Genomic DNA, 23,546 nt, shown 5'->3' on the forward strand with positions numbered 1-23,546 from the left:
CACCCATGGTCCTTGTCTGGGAGGTTAAAGTCTTGGGGAGCAGATAGACAACAAATTATTTAAGCCACCATACGTACAGTTCATATTGAGGGAAACAAATAAGCTTTTCTGCAGGAGAAAATTCACTGGATTGGGCTGCCAGGGGCCAACACTAAATCCAAGAGTTGAGGGTTGAAGGTGAATGGAGAGTGAGACAGAGACTGCTTCAGATGACAGGGATGTGTAGAGACCTGGGCATCAGCCTTGACCTCTTGTGAATTCTTTTCCCATTCCAAATTGAGTGACATATCCTAGCTTGTGCCACCAGTGAGCAAAGAAGGCAGTTACAGTAGATTATGCAAGCTGCATAGAGACTGTCTTATTACTATTTGGCCTTTTATAAAAAATATTATTTTCTTTGTCTTATGTTACCTTACTGTGAGTGAACCAAGAATTAGTAAGCTGCCATTAATTTTAAAGCCACTTCCTTTCTTGTATACACACTGTAGTCTTTATAGTTTCTAAGAAGTAACAGAAGAGAATTATAAACATTAACATAAGATAAAACCTTTCATTTGTCAAAACTTTTGTTTTTGTTTTTTTATTATTTTAATTGAATCACCAGCTTTTTATTCGATAACATGCAAATATATAAAATTTTAATTTGCTTATTTTTGTTGGAACTGGGGTTTGAACAGGCTTTGCATTTGCAAAGCAGGCTCTGTAACTGTTTGAGCCATACCTCCAGTCCATTTTGCTATAGATTTTTTTTTGGAAATGGGGGTCTTGTCAACTCTTTGCCTGGGCTTGCTTTGAACGTTGATCCTTCTGATCTCAGCCTGCCAGGTAGCTAGGATTATAGGTGTGTAATCTTAGCTGGCACCAGGCTAAAATTTTTGTTTTTACTGTTTATAATTCTGATACATGTGTGGACACAAACATCACTTATATCTCTTATATTTTTCTAACTATCCCACTAGAAGATTTTTTTTTTTTTTTTTTTTGGCAGTATTAGGTATCTAATCGTGAAGGAAGCGCTTTCTCACTGAGCTTCATCCCCAGCCCTTAAGTTGTGTTTGTAATTTTACGTAAGCAGTGTAACGTTCTTTTTGGTTACTGAACTGATATTATTAAAAAAAAAAAAGTATCCATCTAGATAAAGCTAATAAACATTTAAAAATAGGAATAATAGTGGATGAGAATAACGGCTCGGAACTAAATGCTGATTCATAAAGACAAAAACAGTATGTTTTGTAAAATTTGAAATGTCTAATTAATAAATTTGATTGTGAATTTGTAAGAAGTCTAACTTCTTACAGGGAAGGTGATTTTCAGTGACAATTCCAGTCAGTCTTATATTGCACATTATTTACATCGCCCCCATTGTCCCTCCCCCTCAGCGCCCTCCCCACTCCCATAGAGGGGTTTTCAGGATTGGGATAAAGTTGATGAATTTTGTTTTGGACTTACATAAGTGTTTGAAGTACTTAAGTGATCATCCATCCATCCATTCATTCTTCCATCCATCCAACCAACCATCTGACATTTACAGACTACTCATTATATGCCAGATATCCTGTGAGGTCTGGGAATGCAGAAAGGCTACTGCATACTATTACAATAAATCTATATGCATAATCTATATATGTTGGCAATGATTCAGCATATAAGATGCTGTAGAATAGTTACATAAAAGTATTATGGTAGTCACTTGGCTGAAATTGGCAGTGTGGAACTTAGGGTAAAGTTAGAGTCTATAGTACAACCACTCTGGAAAAAAATTTGGAGGCTACTTAAAAAGCTAGACATCGATCTACCATTTGATCCAGCAATACCACTCTTGGGGATATACCCAAATGACTGTGACACAGGTTACTCCAGAGGCACCTGCACACCCATGTTTATTGCGGCACTATTCACAATAGCCAAGTTATGGAAACAGCCAAGATGCCCCACCACTGACGAATGGATTAAGAAAATGTGGTATCTATACACAGTGGAATTTTATGCAGCCATGAAGAAGAACGAAATGTTATCATTTGCTGGTAAATGGATGGAATTGGAGAACATCATTCTGAGTGAGGTTAGCCTGGCCCAAAAGACCAAAAATCGTATGTTCTCCCTCATATGTGGACATTATATCAAGGGCAAAGACTATGAGCACATGATAAAAGCAAGAGCACACAAGGGAGGGGTGAGGATAGGTAAGACACCTAAAAAACTAGCTAGCATTTGTTACCCTTAACGCAGAGAAACTAAAGCAGATACCTTAAAAGCAACTGAGGCCAATAGGAAAAGGGGAACAGGTACTAGAGAAAAGGTTAGATCAAAAAGAATTAACCTAGAAGGTAACACCCACGCACAGGAAATCAATGTGAGTCAACTCCCTGTATAGCTATCCTTATCTCAACCAGCTAAAACCCTTGTTCCTTCCTATTATTGCTTATACTCTCTCTACAACAAAATTAGAAATAAGGGCAAAATAGTTTCTGCTGGGTATTGAGGGGGGGGAGAGGGAGGGGACGGAGTGGGTGGTAAGGGAGGGGATGGGGGCAGGGGGGAGAAATGATCCAAGCCTTGTATGCACATATGAATAATAAAAGAAAAAGGAAAAAAAAAGTTAGAGTCTAAAGCACAGATTGAGTATTTGTCTAAGGAAATTACAGCAAGTGAATCCCCAGTCTTTTACTCCATTATGGAAGAAGGACTCATCCCACATTTAGGGGAACATGATGGCAAGGTGGTAGTATGGCATTCATTGCAAGAGAAAAAGCACCTCCCTCCTTGGTCATTCTCTAGGTTTTATGAAGGAGAGTGAAATGAACAAGGATGGAAGGGGCTACCCAATGGGATTCAGAACTTAGACTGCTTTTATGTAGGGAGTTTGCTATCAGTTTTCTGAAAGAGAGCCTGTCAAGTGCTTCTTTTCCATATATAATTATAGTTTAACATATAACAAAGTTAAATAGTTTAACATATAACAAGGAGCAAAAAATACCACTTGCAACATACTGATGTTATAAAAATTTCTGGATATGCAAACTGTACCTTTATTTTTAATGTTGAAAATATCCAAATTTAATTCAGCATCAGCTAGTTATTTCTTATTTGTCTTATATGACTTTTATTTGAAAAATTGCAGACTGCGACTAGTAATGTCCTCTCTGGACATCAAGTGGAAGAGTTAGACGAGGGTAAGTACCAAATTTTATGTAACTTGTGGTATCTGTGATGCTGTGCTTTATTTCTTTATGAGTTACTGGAAAGAAGTTTACTGAGTTACAATGTATGTAGTGGAGATGTAGGAAGGAAAATGAAAATTTAATTTTAAGAAGTATGTGTGGACAGAAAGAATTTTCTTCGTGGCACCTTTACATATAATAGTGGAATAATGGAGGGAAGCACCAGAGGTTCAGGTTCCTCTTCATGCCTGCATGTAGGATTGAATTTAAGCTCCCCCCTTAGCAATCCACAGAAGGAAGACTTCCTTCACTAAGCCCCTCTTCTAGGCTAGTACAATTATTAGTTTTTTGGAAGTTCTGATTTGTAAGCTGAGCTCTTCCCTCCCTGATTAAGAGTTCGTGATCTCTTTCTCTCCCATGGTACCAAAGGAAACAGAAGAAAGTAGCATTCATTGAGTGCTTACCTCATGCTGTGTACTGCTATAGTGACTTTATGTATTGACTTCTTAGGGTCCTCCTCCATCCTTTTGATAGGTGTTGAAATGGATTTTTATTAAGTTTAGTAGTTTCCCCAAAGTCATCCAGCTAGTAAGGAATGAAGCACACCTTTAAACTCAACCTGGCTAAATCCCCCATGGGGGCCTCCCCCCCCCCCACTTTGGGCTGGGCACTGTGGTGACTTGTGAGGAAATAGAAAATGGCTGCTCAGCTGCTAAAACTGTAGCCTTTTTCTCTCATGCTTGCCAGGCAGGCACTCTACCACTTGAGCCACTCCCCTAGCCCTTTTTTGTTTTGTTTTTCAAGCAGGGCCTCCCATTTTTGCTTAGGGCTGGCCTTACAGTACCATCCTCCTATCTATGCACCTGCCACCATGCCCAGCTAGTTGGTTGAGATGGGGTCTTGCTAACTTTATTTTCCAGGGGCTGGCCTCAAACCATGATCCTTCTGATTTCTGCTTCTGTAGTAGCCAGGAGTATAGGAGTCAGCCCTATTGCCTATTTGGTCTTTTCTCTCCTAACTTTGGCTTATTTGGAACCTCATCTAAGTGAATGAAAGGTCATGGTATTCCAAATTAAACAAATGGTTTTTTTTTCAGCTCCTATGTTAGAACTGAACTGTTTGAACTTTATTTCACTTACAAAAAGGATTACATTACACAGGGACATGTGTCAGATACATCCTAAAGAACATGGAAGATGTGGAGCTTCTTCTCACACCATATACAGTAGTGGAATTTGTTATACAACATTTCCTTCCAGAATATAGTCATTTTTTTCATTCCTGAGGGAATTCCTAATGAAGACACATCCCGTGCTTAAGAAATGACAATCATGCTGACCTCTTTCCTTGAGTTCTTACAGAAAAGATTGCACTGGAAATAGATCCACCAGTTGCTAGGGCAGAGTCAGGGCCTCCAGATTGACCAAACTGCTGGGTAACTGCCTCCCCAGTGATTCTCATGCTTCACATAGTCAATTGATGAACTTGGTTGATTAGTAAAAGCAAATGTTGATGTCCTTTTTACATCATCTGGGACGATGTGTGTGGAGGGATGATATACTTCTGCACATTAAAGTATCAGAATTGCTAGGTAGCCTCAAATGATAAGACTATATCCTGATTACTCCCTAGGGTCTTGTAATGGTTGGCATTTCCGCCCACCACCTAGGGGAATCACAAGCAGCGAGGAATATACTTTGTGTAAAAGGTAATGTGAATTTTTTTTTTTAAACCAATTACATGTCTTTGTTGAAAAGATAGATAATTTTCCTTCGCTTTTGAAAAATAGTAATTTAAATTCAAAGAATGCGTGAAGGAAAAAAGTATAATAATGAGTAAAATGGTTTATTTCCCATTTGTAACAGATTCCTTGAAGGTCATTGTTATTGAATAATAAAAAAGTCAAAACCATATCCAGGAGACATCATTTAGTTACAAACAGCAGTGATATAAATGCAAGTTGATAAGGCTTTGTTCAGAAGTTTTTCATAATACCAGTTGCTGAACTTAATTGGTAGTCTCATTAATATACTATGAAATTTACCTTCATATGGTGTTGAAGTTGAAATCACTTTATATAAATTTATGAAGTAGAGCATAAAATAGGTAGACATTCCAAATTATTTTAATAACTTTCCTAAATATCTATTTTCTTTTTACCTTATATAGGATTCATGAATAATGTACATTTGAAGGGCTTACCTTTCAAAATTTAGCAATTTGAGTTGCATATAGAAAGAAATGAAAGTCACATTTAAAAAGGTGAACTCCAGTTCTTTTTATAAGAACAGGTTACTAGTTACTAGTCGGATTTTTAGATAAAAGTTCTTAACTACTTTAGATTGCTTTTGATAGTGATTGAAAATTGATAGGTAGTTTTGGTGAATGAATAGTCAAGATAGCAGTGGTTTTATAGTAGAAATTGTAGAAATCAGTAGTAAACATTGCAGATCACAGTTGGCTTCGTGTTGTAGGCGAGTAGAACACAATTCTATGAAAAGGAAACCTGAGATTTATTGTCCAGATATAAATAGAAGACCTTTTTTATTTAAGGGAAATAATTTAAAGCAAAGCATAAGAAGAATTTTTTGGCTCATGGACACATACTATTCTTAAATGACATTTAGATATATGACCTTAACTGTGTCTTCAGAACCATAGGGGAACTTAACAAACAAGTAGCAGGGTTTTAAGCTGGAACGTTCATTGCACCATCAGGAGAAACTTGGTTATACTTTGCTTTTCAGTACATGAGTCACTCTATGCGTATTGTGCTGTGGTGCAGTTTGTGTTTTTTACTAGTCATATTTTTTCCAGCTCAGAATTGCCTATAACATAGTATCTCTCTTCTGCCTGCTTTGATAGTCGTAGTTTGATTTTCTTTTTTTTCTCTCAGAAGATCTTTTATCAATTTTAAAATGTTTTCACTGATGTAAAGACTGGCTTTGCCATAATTTTTCAGGGTATTTAAAATTTTATGGTCAAAGCCTTTATTTTTCTGATTTTAACTACCAAATAATTGAGTTTTTCTTTTTAATTTTTTTTGACTGACACATATGTACGTATGTATGGGATACATTTAGTATATGTGTACATTGTTTAGTGACCATATCAGTGTTGATTGGCATATTTACCACCTTAAACATTGTCATTTCTTAGTGGTGAGAACACTCAGTCTTCTGGCTTTTTTGAAATATATACTGCCTTATTGTTAGGTATAGTTATCCTAGTGTTCTAAGTGGCAAACACTGAGAACCCATTAACTCTGTTTCCTTAGAAGTAAACACTTAGGTTCTCTTGAAGAACTGACTGACTGCTAAATAAATTTGTAACTCAATACTGTAACAATTTTATTTAAATTTCTTTGAAACAGTATTGTCCAGTATTTTCAGTGAAATATGAGTAATGGTAATATAGGAAAGAGTAAAAACATTACATTTGAAGGTGAAAAGCATCTTAAAATGATGGTTTAATAGTATCTTTTTTTTTCAGAATGAAATTCCTGGCCCTTGGAACATTTTCTGAGATCATATCATTTTTGGGAAGTAGGGCATACCTATGTGTGAGCAGCTAATCCACTTGATGTCAGTGTTGCTTTAAAAATTCTGCTCTTTCACAAAAGCCAATTTTGAGGGGAAAAAATTCTGCTGTCATAGGAATTGCCTGATAAGTCTTAAATCACAAGGGAAGCAACTTTTCAACGTCTTTATGTGGGCAGAGAGGTTATGAATGTGTTGTGCTTTAGAGTCCCCTTATTCCAGAGGAAGAAACCAGTGTCTGTGGGTGTGTGGGTGACATTCTGATGGTTACAAATGTTCTCGTGTTCTCTAAACTCTCCCCCTCCTTTGTACCTGACAGTTGAGAAATATGACTTTCCGAAGATGATTTGTTTTTGTCATTGAAGAGACAGAGGGCAAATACTAGAAGTTTATCGTTAAATGGTTAAAGTGTATAATAAAATAGTCTTTCCTGTTCCACTTAGATTTTTAGAGCAAGGAATCTGTAGGTATGGTGCACAGTGTACTTCAGCACATTCCCAGGAAGAACTAGCAGAATGGCAGAAAAGATACGCTTCACGGTTGATAAAACTGAAACAGCAAAACGAGAATAAACAGCTCTCAGGCAGTTATATGGAAACCTTGATAGAAAAGTGGATGAATTCTTTATCTCCTGAGAAAGTGGTGAGGAAAATAAACAACTTTTTTTGTTGTTGTTTGTCTTAAACAATGAACTTGTTTGAGTCTTGGCTTTTTCATGTGCTATATTTAGTTTTTTCCCCCTACCTAGTACATGAAGAACTTGTTGATAATATGGTGTTTTTAGTAGCAAAAGTAGACCCATTTATTAAAATAAAGGGTAGAAGCAAACCATTTGTTTGGATATTTGCAGGTATTACATTAATTGCCTTCTTTCAGGCAGTTTTTGATTGCCAGTTTTTGGTAGCTGTTTTCTTCTATTTCTTACTTCAGCTTTATTATATTTTATTCTTATAAAAATAGCTGAAAATAAATGTATAGAATACCTTGCTTGATGAGTAGTTCCATCAGTGTCTTTCCTGTTGACAGTTATTTGTGTTTTCAGCCGTAGAGCTAGCATCACCTGTTATGTATTTTCAGCTTAGTGAATGTGTGGAAGGAGTAAAGGTGGAGCATCATCCTGACCTGTCCATTATTGTCAACACCAAAAAATCTCACCACATGTGGACCTTTGCTCTCACTTGTAAGGTAGGAATTTTGTGCTAATTAAATAATACACTTTGGTTTTTTTTTTTTTCTGTTTTCTTGAAGCTTTTTTGACCCTTTAATTCTCTATGTTAAGAGAGCATTGAAAATGTTTTAATCTCAGTACATCATATGTAGGTTTTATATTGTGCTAATATACATTTCTGTATTTCACTCATTCAAAGTACAATTCCTTTTTTACTTTGAGATAAGACCATTGTAAATGTTTAGGCACTTAACTTATTTGGTAAAGAAGTCTTTTAAACTTGGAACATAGGATGGGGTTCATGGCTTACAATTAAATACAAATTGTTTTAATCTGAAAGTTTTCAAATCTTTAAAAGTGACACTTGTTTTTTATTTGATTTGATGAAATCACAAATTCTGTAATGAGTTTTTCACATAAGACATTTTCTGCAGTGCTTCTCATTAAGCTATAATAGTCAAAGTTTAGGATTAAAGCACACTCAAAAATTTCAGTGAATATGTTCAGTGGAAAAGTTTTGTGTTCTGTTCGATGGTGTTTTCTCCACTGTACTGTCTATATCTGGAGATGAAAAATCTTAAGAATCTTTAGCTCCAGCCATGAACCCAATCCAGTGCTTTCAGAGGCAGTTACCCTCCTATAAAGGCTTCCTTCTTGGGGCTCCTAAACTTTTTTTGGGCAAAGGGTATTGAAAGTTGGAGGTTGAGGGTGATACAGGTGATAGATTTTGCCACAGTGAAAGAGGAGCACATCACTGAAGGAGCATGGAAGCTAGTGATACAGCATAAATATGTCATGTAACAACTGTTTGCTTTCTTTTTTTTTTCCACCATTCTGATTTTTTTCATAAAAAAATCATTGGCTAAGCTCAATTTGTATTTTGAACATAGTATCATTGAAACATGAGAGAGTCCCTTATGGAAATATTTTCATTGAAGAGCCCAATTACAATTGGATATTTCGTCCCCTTGTACTCAATAAATTATTTTAACTTCCTTGTAGCCTGCAAGAATGCTGTATCGTGTAGCATTGCTTTATGATGCTCATCGTCCTCATTTTAGTATCTTTGCAATATCTGCCGGAGACAGTACTACCCAGGTATCACAAGAAGTCCCAGAAAACTGTCAAGAATGGATAGGAGGAAAGATGGCCCAAAATGGATTAGATCATTACGTATATAAAGTCGGGATAGCATTTAACACAGAAATATTTGGAACTTTTCGCCAAACCATAGTTTTCGACTTTGGATTGGAACCAGTACTCATGCAAAGAGTAATGATTGATGCAGCTTCTACAGAAGGTAATATTAAGACTTTTTCCCCTGATATGATGTATTAAAAGGCAACATTAAAAGATATGTATTAGTACCTAAATATTCCATAAGTAGGGAGGGAATAATAAGGGGGGAAAAAACCTGACTCATTTACTATGGAATGGGTAAGGAATAATACACATTATTCCCTGATTTCTTCATTTAGTCAGTCATCAGACAGACCTTGCTTTAACGTCCCTTAAACACATATGAAGAGATGATGAAAATATTTTGGTTCACTAATTTCATTTTAACATAATATGATTTTAGCACAGTTAAGTCTTCAGTATACATTTGGGTGGAATCTCTTTTTAAGGATAATTGTGTCTGTACCTGTAGTGCCTATTTGTTTGTCCTCTTGCCTGTCCAGTTAGCTTTGCTGATACTAGTCCATTATCTCTGAATGAATGAAAAGCCCTCAATGTAAGGCTTCTTAAGTCCGTTTGTACACTCACTATTGGTACAGGATCTGCTCTGTGCTTTTTGGGAGAGACACTGGTGTTAGTATGTAAACACCTGCAAAAGGTGATGCGTTCCTTTATACACTGTCATATTATTCTTCCTTCCCACATTTTATGCCCAGATCCAGCAGAATGGGGGATGGGCATGTTAGCTATTTCTTTGACTCTTGGTTGGATTTATAGATGTTTTATTTTATTTAACCTACATTTAAGTATTTATGTAACAACATTCCATATTAGCGCAGCTGTATGAAGCTTGCTATTATATTAACTTTATAGAACCATAATATGGAAGATGTTTTTCACTATGTACCACGCTGTCCCTTTGACGAAAACCTAGGAAACGTTCTTTTCATGAGCAAATGCTAGGATTTTATTATTTGGAAATGGTGAACAGGTAGAATTGTTCAGTATCTTTCTTTTATTCACCTGCTAGGTGAGATTGAAGCAACTTTTTTTTTTTTTTTTTTTTGAGTCAGGGCCTCACTGTGTAGCCCAAGCTGACCTTGAACTCCCAATCTTCCTGCCACTGCCTCCTGTGCTGAAATTACAGCTGTACATTATATACCCAGCCTTTATTAAAGCAACAATTCATGCCTAAATTTCACAATTCAGTGATAGTTTCTTAATGTGTGCTAATGTCATCCAGACTTCGCTTAACCCTTACTTCCCACTCACTTTGATGTTTTGTCATTTTGTCAGTATTCTTTGCAATCAGTAAGCTAGTTTCTTTAGCTAGCTAGATAAAGTAGTTGATAAGGTAAAAATAAAGCTTAGGCTTTGGCAAATTCTTTCTATAAAGGGCCAAATAGTAAGTATTTTAGGTGTCCCAGAGCAGAGAGTTTGTCTCAACTGTCATGAGAGAGCATCCATAGCACGATACAAACGAATGAATGGGACTGGGTTCTGCTGAAACTTGATTTCCAGATACAGTAGAGATCTTGAATGCTAGTTTGTTTTCTTCTGTATTAGTAAGTTGCTTTTAGGGATCAGAACTTAGGACTACTAAGAAGTACACTTTTTCAGTTATAAGGAGAGACCATCATGTACCCCTGTTCTCAAATACAGTGGTGAAAGGATGTTCTTGGCTTATAAAGTGGGTTGTATTTTAAAAGTTTACTTTTATTTTGTTTTTTAAAAAAATGTATTTATTTTTATGTTCAGTCTGTAGAGGCTGTCAGAAATTTAGTGCCGACTACATTTAAAGTCTTGGCAGGATTCTGGGAAAGTTTTCAACTAGCAACAGTCAGGCCTTGGATAACCTCACTGCTGCACTGCCACTCTTAAGAGTTCACTCTTAAGAGTAATGGTTTGTAACTCATTACTCATTTTCCCATAAGAAGAATTTTGTGTTGCCAAGGCTCAAGTGGTAGTATGCTGGTCTAGCAAGTGTGAGGCAACCAAAAAGAAAAAGAATCCATACTAGTTAATAAAAGCCTATTTAGTTAATAATATAAAATGTTAAATGTAATAAAAAGCACAAGAAAATGATGCAGACAACGATAGGAAAAAGTGGCAGTGAAGAGGATTTGGGGACATTTTCCTGGGGTGGAGAAGAGTGGGCCCGTGGACTTCATTTGTCTCAGATTTGTGCTACTTTTCTAGTGGAAGAAGAAGAGCAGAATTCAGGGCCAATTAGAATGGCATTTGAGTCCTGATTTTCTATTTATTGTCTATGTGACTCCAAGTAGAGTACTTAAACATCTACCAAATGGGTTTAGTAATATCTTTGTTAGATGATGTGAGGACTAGAAATAAGCTGGGCCCAAAATATGATTTATGCTAGGCATTGTGTAAATAGTTGTTACTACTTTTGCATCAGTCATGATTAGTACCATTTCTGGCTTATACACAGAACAAAGTAAGTAGGAAGAGTGAGATTTTAAGGAGGACTTGGCCTAGGGTACCAACTGAAGGACAAAAAAAGAGATAAAGATCTGAGCCATTAAGGCCATAGCACCTGCAGATACTGGCAAGAGAAGGCGGTATAGGAGTTGAACAAGGTTGCCAAAGAAAGTCTCTTTTTCTGATGTTTCTGACATAATCAGCTTATAAATATAATTTTATATTTCGTTCAGATGTGGTACAGAGAAGGATGTCTTCCCCTATTTTTATAATACAGGTACTATATGTTTTTATAGTGACCTCTTTGCAGTTTGGTATCTTTGTGAGTTTTGCTTTAAATAAGACTTTTAGTTTTAAATAGTTATGTTATGGACAATTGAAAAAAATTAAGCATTTTCTTGAACTAATTTGGAAACATTAAGATAATTTTATACTATGAAATTTGTGGTTCAAAGACAGAGGAAAAATAAATATCATAAGAGAACAGTATAAAATGTATAAAATCTATTCTGATACAAGATTTCAAACATAAAAGGTAAAACAAATCTAGATTTAGGTAAGCTAAGTGACATTAGGTACACTTTTTTTGATCATTCCTCTATTCAGTTGAACTGTTGTGCTAATTTTTAGTTTTATCTTTGGTAATTTCCCTACTCTTAAAGTTGATGTCACTGACTATCTTACCATTTTGGTGAAGTCCTAAGTTTTTTATTTTGTGTCTGTATTTGCTTCTGCGTGATGTCTGTAGAGTCCTCACAGAATTCGGTTAGGTTTTGTGAGGCCTGGAGAAATGAAAGCTGGATATAAATAGCATACTTCTTATTTCCTGCTTCTGTCTTATCCTAGTCAGTGTTTTTGGTTATCAGAGCAGAGTTCTTGTCAGCAAAAATATTGAGAGCAAAAATTGTTTATGTGCAATTACAATTTCATAAAACATTCTGAAACATACATAAAAACATATAAAACATAAAACATAGAATTTCATAAAACATATAAAAATATAAAGCATCAGTGTCCTATTTTGTATCATTTCCTGGAATGCTTGTGTGAATAGTATTCAAAGAAATTGAGTGGAAGATACTACTTTGTTAAATTGGTGATATGTGATAGTCTGGTTACTTGACCTCCAATCTCTGTCAGTTCATTCTTGGGAACTTCCTTGGTTTAAATTAGGACAAAAGTGTCATTCCAGGTTCAAGTCAGCCAAATGCAGTCCCCACTGCATATACTTCTGATTATGTTATAAATTATAATTTAATTTTTGCCCACAAAGAAATTTAATGATGGTATGAAACTGGAATTTGAGCAGGAAATATCTTTGTTACTTGCCTCTTCCACTTGATTATTTAATTTATTTTTTTGCAGTACTGGGGCTTGAACTCAGGGCCTTCACTTTGAGCCACCCCACCAGCTCAGTTTTTTGTGATAGGATTTTTGAGATAGGGTCATGCAAACTGTTTGCCTGGGCTGGCTTTGAACCATGATCCTCCTGATCTCTGCCTCTTGAGTAGGTAGGATTATAGGCATGAGCCTCTGGCGCCCAGTGATTGTTTATTATTTAAGCCAGCTTTTGTCCTTAAATTAATGATGGAAATATGAAATTATAAATTTGGACCATGCTGGGCTACCTGTTAGCTAAGTGTTTCTGAAACTGTTTTCCACTGAAATGAATGGCAGTGTCTGTGGTAAAGAAATGCTGCCTGCTGTCTTTTCCTCTCAGATTCCTGGTATGCCTTCATTCCTGGTTAAAGACTCAGTGTCCATTGGACTAACTTGACCTAGAACTATGTTACATTAGTGTAGGACTCACTGAAACTCAAAGGCAAGTTAGAACAGCTGGTATATTCCTAATTCATTCTTCAGTAGTGAAGTAAAAACCCTTCTTTCTTTCTTCAGCTAATTTAAATTTGAGTTGAGTAAAAAAACTCCATAGATTGATTGGTTGTTTTTATATTACTGTCATGATCTCTGAAGCATCCAGTCCTCATCATGAATGATTTTTTTCTTCTAGTTGTTATATGGTAACCCTGCCAAACTGTTCAAGAAATATATATGACTAACATTTTTTTTTTACAGGATTTTTTTCCTTGTTGGTGAGATTGAGGTTCAGAAAAAAACACTAGGAGTTAAAGTTTTTTTCTTTGGATTAAAATTGGAGATATGACTCCAAAGTATATGGAAAAAGGAAGTTTGTTTTCCCCTTGGTTAGAAAACAGACTCTGTGCTGTGTACAGTGGCTCGCACCTGTAATTCCAGCTATTTGAGAGGCAGAGACTGGGAGGATCCAATCTCTGGATGATACACCATGTCAACAAATAAACTAATTGTGGTGGCCCATGTGTGTAATCCTAGCTACTCAGGACATGGAGGCAGGAGGATCCTGGTCTAAGATCACCAGTCTGTGCAAGAAAGTATGAGACCCTATGTGAAAAATAACTAAAGCAAAAAGTAAAAAAAATGGTGGGGGCATGGCTCAACTCCTAGAATATCCAGTAAGCACTGCCAAAAAGACAAAAGAGAAAAAAAAAGGGAAGAAAACAAATCACATTATATGCTTTACCACAGTTTTTTTTTTTTTAAGTGGGACTGAGGTTTGAACTCAGGGCTTTGTTCTTGCAGTGCAGGTGCTCTACTGCTTGAGCCACACCTCTAGTTCATTTTGCCCTGGTTGTTTTAGAGGTGGGGTCTTGTGAATTACTTGATCTGATTGGTTCCACACCTTGATCCTCCCAATCAGCTACCATTGAAGGCATGAACTGCTAGTTTCTGGCTTGTTAGTCTCTTTAAGAGAGTGAACCACTAGTGTCTGGCAAGGTAAGACACAGTGATGTTGCTTCCAGGTAGCAGGTTTGGGGCCAGGAAGTACATTGAGTTAAATGGGGGAAGTGGCATTTTGGGATTACTTTGGGCTTTTATTTTATTGTTAATTTGGGTAGTCTTGAGTTGTAACTCCACAGGCCAAAGTATTTTCTGAGGAAGTGTGGTGTCACGTTTTAGGATTAGGAAATATTTCATCTCATTATCTATTACAAAATAAGTATAGCTGTTTTTAATAAATTCCATTTATCAAATGTGTCCTAAGAGTCAGCCCTTGTGCTGGGACCTAGAACACTATTTTTTCCCCCTTTATCTTGTCCACTCTCCAGCTCTGTTAAAAATACTTAAGTTGGTTGCATAACATGCTTCAAAACAAAGTAAGCCTTTGTATGCTCTATTAGAATAGTAACCTTGTGGCTAGAGTGAGAAGCTGCTGCTTTGAGCATCAGAGGGGTAGGAAATTGGGAAGTTCATCTTGTGACAGACTAGTGATGCCAGTTGTTTAAAATAGACGGTGGCAATCCTTCCCTTATTTATGTTAGCTTAAAAAAAATTAGATATATTCTCATTATCATTACTTGGATTTCTCACAAAATATATCTGCTTACGTCAGGACAATACATTCCATGGGTTCATAATTTCCTTCAGGTTTGATTTGAGATTATCCATGCAGGAGTTGGTTGATAAGTCAATTTAAGTTCTCCTTAAATGGCTTCACTGGTCTCACTTGTTCACTTTTTATCTTTCCAGTGTGCATATTATTTCAGCCTAATTAGGTTGAAGAAAAGTGCCTGCCAAGGATGAACTGGCTCAGACTTCCCTGAGCAGTGTTTGAGTCTAGTTCAGATGTTAATTGTTGGGGATGACAGCCAGGTGCCTGGTAGAAGTCATGACCAGTGTTTGCATGGGGAGTTCTCCCCTCCCCTCCTTCTGTTTAAGGAGGGACTGATAAGACCTAGTGACCTTTAAGTACTTTTAAGTTGTGTGGGTCATCACACGGACTTAATACATTTCTTCTTACAAATCAGAGGAATGGAGGCAGAAGTGTGACTCAGGTTCATATGAGATAAGGCAAGAGAAATAGATTTTGCAAAGCGTATCATTAGTAGTCGCTGGCCATTTACGGGTACGACTTTTTGATGCTGGCATACTTGGATTTTTTTCAAGATTCTTCTTTCTCCCAGCTTCCTACATTGTATCATTAAAAAATAAGTAATTGGGATGATCAAATTTAGCATTTTTCGAGAACTGATTTAAAATTGTGCTAGCTGCACAAGACACTTTTTAAAAAAAGTTCCCTAAAATTAGAATGGGAATAGATGAGAAAAAATTGCTCATTCCACTTTTCCCAAAAAGTCCGAATACTTCTAGTGCAGAGTAGAAAAGTTCTATTTTCTATGGAGTTTGGTTTACATATTAAATAGGTCATACAAAAAGCTTTTTTAGATCTGCATGTGGGAGTGTATGCCTGTAACCCTAGCACTTGGGAGGCAGAGGCAGGAGGAGCTCAAGCTTCAGGTCAGCTTGGTTATATTACACATTTGAGGCCATAATAATATCCTGTCTCAAGAAACAATACAGCGACAAAAAAGGCTTTTTCAAAAAGCTCTGCCAGGGCCAGGCATAGCTCAAATGGTAGAGTGTTTGCCTTGCCAAAAAATAAACAAGAACTCTACTGGTTTAGGTTTGTTGCCCCAAGTACTTAAATGTTTGGAATAACTGGTAACTTTAAAGTCTGTGAACATAGTATTAGTTTAAGCATAATGTGAATTAATTTATATAAAACAAAATTTAAAGCATAATTAAGAAATAAAAATTTCCTACCCCCAAACAGTAGTTAGGTACCCTTCTACTACATACTAAATACATTCTCTGATATTCTGCAGTTTGTTTATTTACTTTTTTTTGACTTTTTTTTCAGTTAGTAGGGCTTGACTGAACTGAGGGCTTATTTCTTGAACCACTCCACCAGTCTTTTTTTTTTTTTTTTTTTTGTGATGGGTTTTTCGAGATAGGGTCTCATGAACTATCAAACCGCAGTCCTCCTAATCTCTGCCTCCTGAGTGGCGAGGACTACAGGCAATGAGACTGGTTTTTGAACTCAGGGGTTCACACTTGCAAAGCAGGTACTCTACTGCTTAAGGCACACATCCAGTCCATTTTGTTCTGGTTATTTGGAGAAGGGGTCTCATGAAGTTTTTACCCAGGCTGGCCTGAATCCTCCATCCTCCTGATCTCAGCTTCCCAAGTAGCTAGCATTACAGGTGTGAGCCACTGGTGTCTGACTTTTTTTTGTTTTTTAAAGCTAGTTATTTGGTTTGTTGCTGTATTATTGCTATTTCTCTTTTTGACTTTTGAATTGTATATACCTTTCTATTTTGATGATAACGAGGATCTATGTCAGGAGTGTTGCCATTTGTATAATTTAAATACTTTTTTCAGCTATGCTGTAATGAGTGAATAGATAGGACTCAATATTAGAGTGATTCAGGAAGATGGGATTAGTTTACTTTAGGAAACTTCTGACTGTGAGGCTACTACAGAAACCGACTATCAGTGTAGAGTATTTTTGTCTATTTTTTGTTTTGTTGGAGTGCTAGGGATAAGCCTGGTGCATGCTAGGCAAACACCTCTTCCTCAGCCCCCAGAGTGTTTTTATACTGTGCGTTTTTAATGAGCAGATCATCTTTACATAGCAATATTTAGGTTCGTGTTACTGTTTGAGAAGTAAACTAACATGGAAAAATACCTTTTGAAGGAGCAAAGGTTAGAAATTAGGACCTGTACTTTTAGATTTTATTTTTATTAAGCTATGAGGATATTTGTTATTATAGAGGGATTTCTCTTGGTGGATGACTGTACTTAATATGTTTACAATGTGTATGTAACATTTAAAAATTACAAAATCAAGGATGGGGTGTAGCTCAATGATAGAGTGCTTATCTAGTGCTAGGCCCTAGGTACAATCCCCAGCACAGAAAATAAACAAACAAATTTTGGAAAATCACTTGCTAAGCAAGATACACCAATTATGCATATATTCTCATTTAAAAGACAGATCAGGGTAACTTGTCTTTGTACTTTGGAGACTTGATCTTCTTTGTCTTAACTTTTTACTACTTCTTCAGATTTTAACCTGAACAGTGAAACATCTTTCCAATTACAATATTAAATTATAAGAATTATATTTTTATTAAAACTGGATCTTGGCCTAATGAGTCATTTGAGTCCTTTTTTCCTTTTGGTTGGGTTTCATTTTCATAGGTGTACCCAGTAGAAAGTAGCATATACTATAGGTTGAAAGTGGGGTTGTCACACTCTGAGTCTGTTCCAGTGGCTCTCCTATGCGGGTTATATGCTGCATTTTTTCAGTTACCCAATTTTGGCATTGTGCCCTGTTTACTATACATGTTTATTGAGTCTAGCTGGAGTTTTTAGAAGTGACATTCAAATAGCATCCTATCACATTTTGATGAGGAATCTGCAGTGTCGTACATGTGTATGACATGTAAAGATTGTTGTTGTAGTGAGCTGACTTACAGATAGTTTCACTATTCTTAATCATTGGGAAATGATTTAATGTTTCAGTTTTTTTAATCTTTTTGTTCTTTATGGGGCAGGTATTGGTAGCAGAAGTGATTATTTTCACCTTGTCAAATTTATCTTCTGAGGAATTTGTTAGCTCTTCCTACAGATCAGATTTGTCTTGACTGAAGAGTTAAATTCTAAATGTTAATCTGCATTGAAAAAGTTAATAACCATTTGTGGTATGTCCTTCCTGATGTATAAAAAGATGCTCTTGAGCTGGGGGCGTGGTCCAAGTGGTAGAGTACCTGCCTAGCAAGTACAAATTCCTGAGTTCAACCCCCAGGACTGCCAAAAAGAAAGAAAGAAAGAAAGATGTTCTTTTACGTGGATTTCTAATAGCATTATTTCATTAAAATGTTAAAAAATATTTCTGATAGGGGAAAATACTCAGTTTTTGCATTATTTTATTTTTAATAATTTTAGCTCTAGTATGTGAAATTCTCTTACCTAGATGTATAATATATTGAGAATTTTAATGTGTTCCTATATAAATGTTTTGTTTTTATTTCCATTTAGATCTTGAATACCTGATGCATGCAAAACAACAGCTAGTAACCACAGCTAAGCGGTGGGATTCTTCTTCTAAGACTGTTATAGATTTTGAACCTAATGAAACTACTGATTTGGAGAAGAGCCTTCTTATCAGATACCAAATTCCTCTTTCTGCTGACCAGCTATTTACCCAGTCTGTTTTAGACAAATCATTGACCAAGACCAACTATCAGTCTCGGTTGCATGACCTTCTTTATATCGAGGAGATAGCCCAGTATAAAGAAGTCAGCAAGTGAGTTCCTTGAGAATATTCCCCTCCCCTTCCCTCCCCCTTCCCCCCCCTCCCCTTTTCTCTCCCCCTTGTCTTCCCTCTTCTCCTCCCCCTTTGAGTGGTATTTTTGTTTTTTAAAATGGAGGTGCGCATAAGTGAAGGCAGGCAGTAAACTGTGTATTTTATCTTTAAATAAAATGCAAGGCAGCCGTGTTTGGTACGTGGTTCATTTTCAGCAGTCTTTGCTAAGCCTCTCTTAGGGGTCCAGCTCTCCGCAGCTTGCTGAGAGGATGAGCACAGAAGGAGAGGTGCCGAGGTGACCATTAATGGAGATGGCCCTTGAAATTGAACCACAGTGTGAGACATGAGAGCATTTATGCAAGCATTTTACTTTTTAAGTACAGCCAGCCAACATAGTTTTCTTCTTCATGTTGCTGTTTGGGTACATTATCATCAATATTATTAATAGCTTGTGAGTACTTATTAAGGTTTTGTTCAGAAAAGAAAAAGTAAGTGAAAACTTACAGATACCGTGCTGTTCTGTTTATAGGTTAAATATGATCTAACCTTTCAAAAGATCTGATTTCAAATTAAGTACATGTAAAATGTACAGTCATTATAATGTATTTTTCATTATTTTAAAACTAATATAATTTTGATGTTTATACCCTATTCATGACATTTTATTATATACAGTCATTATAATTTATTTTTCATTATTTTAAAACTAATATTTTGATGTTTATACCCGGGTCATTTATGACATCTTATTTTATTTTTTGTTATTTTGAGACAGAGTCTTACTGTGTGGCCCAGGCTGACTTCAAATTCCTCTCCCACCACACCATTTATTAATTGTGTCTATAGACTGTTCTAATGAAATTTTTTTTTTTTTGTGGCACTGGGGTTTGAATTCAGATCTTCAGCTTGCAAAACAAATACTCTATTCCTTGAGCTCATTTGAGCAAAATAAGCCAAGCTCAAAAAGTCAAATTTCACATGTCTTTTTTCACATGGAATCTAGGTCTAAAATAATCATAATGAAAACAGGACATGAATGTTGAATGTAAAAGGGGGGCTATGGGTGTGTGTGGGGGATTAGTGGAGGGAGAGTGACAAAAGGGTACTAGAAGGTGAAGAGATTTGAGGTATATTATATGTATGTTTGTGAAGATAGCATGATGAAACCCACCAAATACTCTTTGAAAAGGCAGCAGGAGAGGGACTATAGGAATATAATGGAGGGGGTGAACTTGTTCAAGGTATACTGTATACATCTGTGAAATTTTCACAATGTAATTTCCTTGTAGAAATAGTCTTTAAACATTTAAAAAAAGAAGTTGTACAGGTCAGGAATGGTGGCTCACGCCTGTAATCTCAGCTATGTGGGAAGCAGAGATCAGGAAGATTGCAGTTTGAGACAAAAAAATTAGAAATCATTGTGGTGGTCTACAACTGTAATGTCAGCTATGCTGAATTCATAGGTAGGATTGTGGTTCAGGTCAGTTTGGGCAAAAAAACAAAACAAAACAAAACTGAGACCTTACCTGAAAAATGAAGCAAAATGGGCTTCAAGCATAGATCAAGTGGGTAGACAGTGGTAGGCAAGGGTAAGATTCTGAGTTCAAACCCCAATACTGTCACAAAAAAAACAAAACAAAGCCCCCCAAACCTGAAGCTAAGTGATGGAAAGTTCACACTAAGAGCACCTTACAAGGCTTTCATACCAAGGCCAGTGGGTTTGAAATGTCAGCAGTATGATGTGAGCAATGGTGATGGATTGTGTTGGTATATTTCTGGACGGGTATTTGGCAGTTTGTATTAAAGATTTTTAGAAACTTTGAACCTTGTGGTGTAGTGGTTCTATAGGATAGTCATCCTGAAGAGAAATTCGGAGACGAAGATAAAGATGTCTACATACAGATGTCTTCCAAAGAGTAGTGAAGTCAATTAGGATGTAGCCATGTGATGGAGTAAAACTACTGAATTTTTACTAGTTGTGAAGATGGGCCCATTACAAAACCTCACCCACTGCCATTCCGATTTTGTGTGTGCGTATTTTTTTTCTTTCCCTTCTTTCCTCCCTCGAGACAGGCACTCTGCCACTTGAGCTACTCTGCCAGTCCTTATTTATTATTGAAATGGAGCCTTGCTGTGATGCCCAGGCTGGTCTTAACCTCCTGAACGCAAGTGATTTTCTCAGCACTGGGATTATAAGGATGCACCACCATGCTTATTTTGCTCAAAATGATCTCAAGGGATAGTGTTTGCTTTAAGATTAGACAAAATATATTTGGGATTGAGCCTGAGTTTAGTAATAGAATATATTTTCTTTTTTAGAGAGGATATTTTAAATTTTAGTCTAGAAATTAAGATTTTGTGTGAGATGTGTAGTTATTAAGGATGATGTATTTTATTTCACTTAAATTTTAGAGAAAGCTTCTGAGTTCATTTAAGGTTATTTTTTAAGCTTTTCCTTGGCCATCTGTTAATATACATGCATTCAATGAATCTACCTTAAAGTGAAAATTTTTAATTCTAAGAGATACGTTTTCTAAGGAAATTGACTTTAGCTGCAGCTATTGAAACCATTAAACTGTGGTGGCATGCTTAATTGGGTCGCTGTGCATGCTTCTCAGTACTAGTTTCTGACATGACCTGCCCAGGGGGAGCTGCACATTTCTTCATGAAGATGGTGCAGTTTTTATTGGTCACCTCAGTCCTCTCTCTGCTTCAGTAGGTCTGGGGATTATCTTACTACTTTGATTGATTTTTGTTATTCATAAGGTAGAAAGCTCATGAAGTAGATTTCACTATGTAGCTTTGACATTTTTAAAAGTTAAAGTATAACTTAAGAGATATATTCTGATTATTGCTAGGGTTAATAGAGCTATGTTTCTTATTAGCTACAAGTATGGTTTTAAATATTTTGAAAATTTGGTTGTCTGTTACTCAACCATAACCTGAAAGGTTAGGAATTCTGTAACCTTAAAGGTTGATTTCCAAATGTGACATGTAACGATAGAAAGAAATTTATTTGTTAATTATAAGGTATACTGTGTATTTTAGGTATTTCTGAGTTACTAAATTTCAGAAAGCCTATCTTAATACCTATGAGAGATAATGAAATTTAGTTTTAGTCTCTCAATCTTTTAGAAAAATTAAGTAACAGTATCTGTAACTCCTAGTAGGAAGTCTGTAATGTCTGTGTCTTGATCATATGGTAAATCTGAGGAAAACCTGTGATTCTTAGGATTTTTATTTTTTATTGCCTCTACTGCAGGTTTTGTTATAAGAGAAGTAAATGTCACAGAATCTCTTGCTGCTGCTCTAAAATAGTGAGATTAGTTGGTTTTTTCTTCTTTTTGCTTTTTGGCTGTACTGGGGTTGAACTCAGGGCTTTACCCTTGCGAGTTAGGCACTCTACTGCTTGAGCTATACTGCTAACCCTTTTTGTGTATTATTTTTGTAATAGAGTTTTGCTTTTTTCCTGGGCCAGTCTGGATCACCATCTTCCTCTTTACACTTTCCACCGTAGCTGAGATGACAGGTACCACCAACTACTCTCCCCAGCCTTTTCTGTTGAGATGGGGGCTCATGAACTTTTTTGCTCAGGCTGGCCTGGAACTGCATTTCTCCTGATCTCCGCCTCCAGTGTATCTCGGACAACAGGCACACACCATCATGACTACCTACTGGTTGAGGGGGGCCTTTTGAACTACTTTGCCTGGGCTGGCCTGGCCTCGAACTGCAATCCTCTTGATTTCTACCTCCGGAATAGCGAGGATTACAGCTGTGAGCCACTGTGCCTAACTTTGGAATTAATTTTTTTTTTGTGTGTCTACTACCTTTTGATCAAGTGTTTTGGGATGACAGGTTGTTAAGTATATGTAACAGTAACACTTTAATATATTGCCTAAGAGTTTGAGGAATAATATTATAAGATTTCCAGATTTTGTCAGGGAATAAATAATGTAAGTGGTTGAAATGAAAATATGGTACCTAGAAAAATGAGATTACTGCAGAAATTCAAGTTAATTCAGTTGACAGAATTTAGTGAGTGTTAATAGTGATAGTTTCTAGTTTACTCACTGCAGATTTTAGTGTCACTGTGTCTGGCTAAAACTTAAGAGTATTTTTAAAAAGTGTTTTTTTTCCCCGCCTTAAGGTTCAATGGGACATTCTTGATGTCATGTGTACAAAAGAAAATTGAAAAGAAAACAATTCAGTAATAGCATTAAGATGTACCCTTTTCCATGGTGGAATGTATAATATTTTAAACAATCTAATTTTTTCATTCAATTTTTTTAAGCCTCATAAGAAAAAGTAAAAACCGTTTCCCTTCCTTCTTATTACATTGCCAGTACTATTTCAGAATGGCAAAGGAAAAGTGTCAGTTACAGTCTTTCTCACCATATTTCTTGACTGCATTAATTAGCCTTGATTATCTGTGCTACTTTGACACTTCTATGCATCATACTCACATATACACATGGAAGTGTGAGAAAGTGCCCCAATGAAAGTTTAGTAAGATAGGCTTTGACTTCTTTTTCTGCAAGTCCTACCTGAAGTCTGCCTCCTTGTAGCAGTGAATAAAAATATATTCTGGGGGGCTAAGGGTACAGCTCAAGTGGTAGAGTGTGAGGCCTTAGGTTCAGTCCTCAGTTATGCAAAAAAAAAAAAAAATTCTGGTTGTTATTAACATTACGAAAAGAGAAATTTTATGGTAAGAATCTTTTGATAGGATCTGCCTGGGAAGCAGTCAGCTGATAGTCCCTTGCAGCTCTATTACAGTGCCTTTGCTGCAGGTTCCAGGTGATTTAAAGTCTCACTTGTCTCAATGGTATCTTCAAACAGGCTTTAGATTAATTACTGCCTAACATTTCATTTTA

At 36.3% G+C, this 23,546-nt stretch overlaps 1 protein-coding gene across 8 annotated transcripts in view; it reads left to right on the top strand.

Annotated features, from left to right (window-relative positions):
* Helz (helicase with zinc finger) overlaps nucleotides 1–23,546 on the top strand; it is a 149,496-nt gene that overhangs the window by 33,379 nt on the left and 92,571 nt on the right. For all 8 annotated transcript variants that reach the window (XM_074045481.1, XM_074045483.1, XM_074045479.1 and 5 more), the window contains 6 exons: nucleotides 3,122–3,173; nucleotides 4,794–4,869; nucleotides 7,144–7,342; nucleotides 7,778–7,885; nucleotides 8,871–9,168; nucleotides 18,408–18,675. In XM_074045481.1, the coding sequence (XP_073901582.1) occupies nucleotides 3,122–3,173; nucleotides 4,794–4,869; nucleotides 7,144–7,342; nucleotides 7,778–7,885; nucleotides 8,871–9,168; nucleotides 18,408–18,675 (1,001 nt within the window). The remainder of the gene's footprint in view (nucleotides 1–3,121; nucleotides 3,174–4,793; nucleotides 4,870–7,143; nucleotides 7,343–7,777; nucleotides 7,886–8,870; nucleotides 9,169–18,407; nucleotides 18,676–23,546) is intronic.

The sequence above is a fragment of the Castor canadensis genome, chromosome 11 (assembly GCF_047511655.1).
Source record: "Castor canadensis chromosome 11, mCasCan1.hap1v2, whole genome shotgun sequence".
NCBI classification, from domain to species: domain Eukaryota; kingdom Metazoa; phylum Chordata; class Mammalia; order Rodentia; family Castoridae; genus Castor; species Castor canadensis.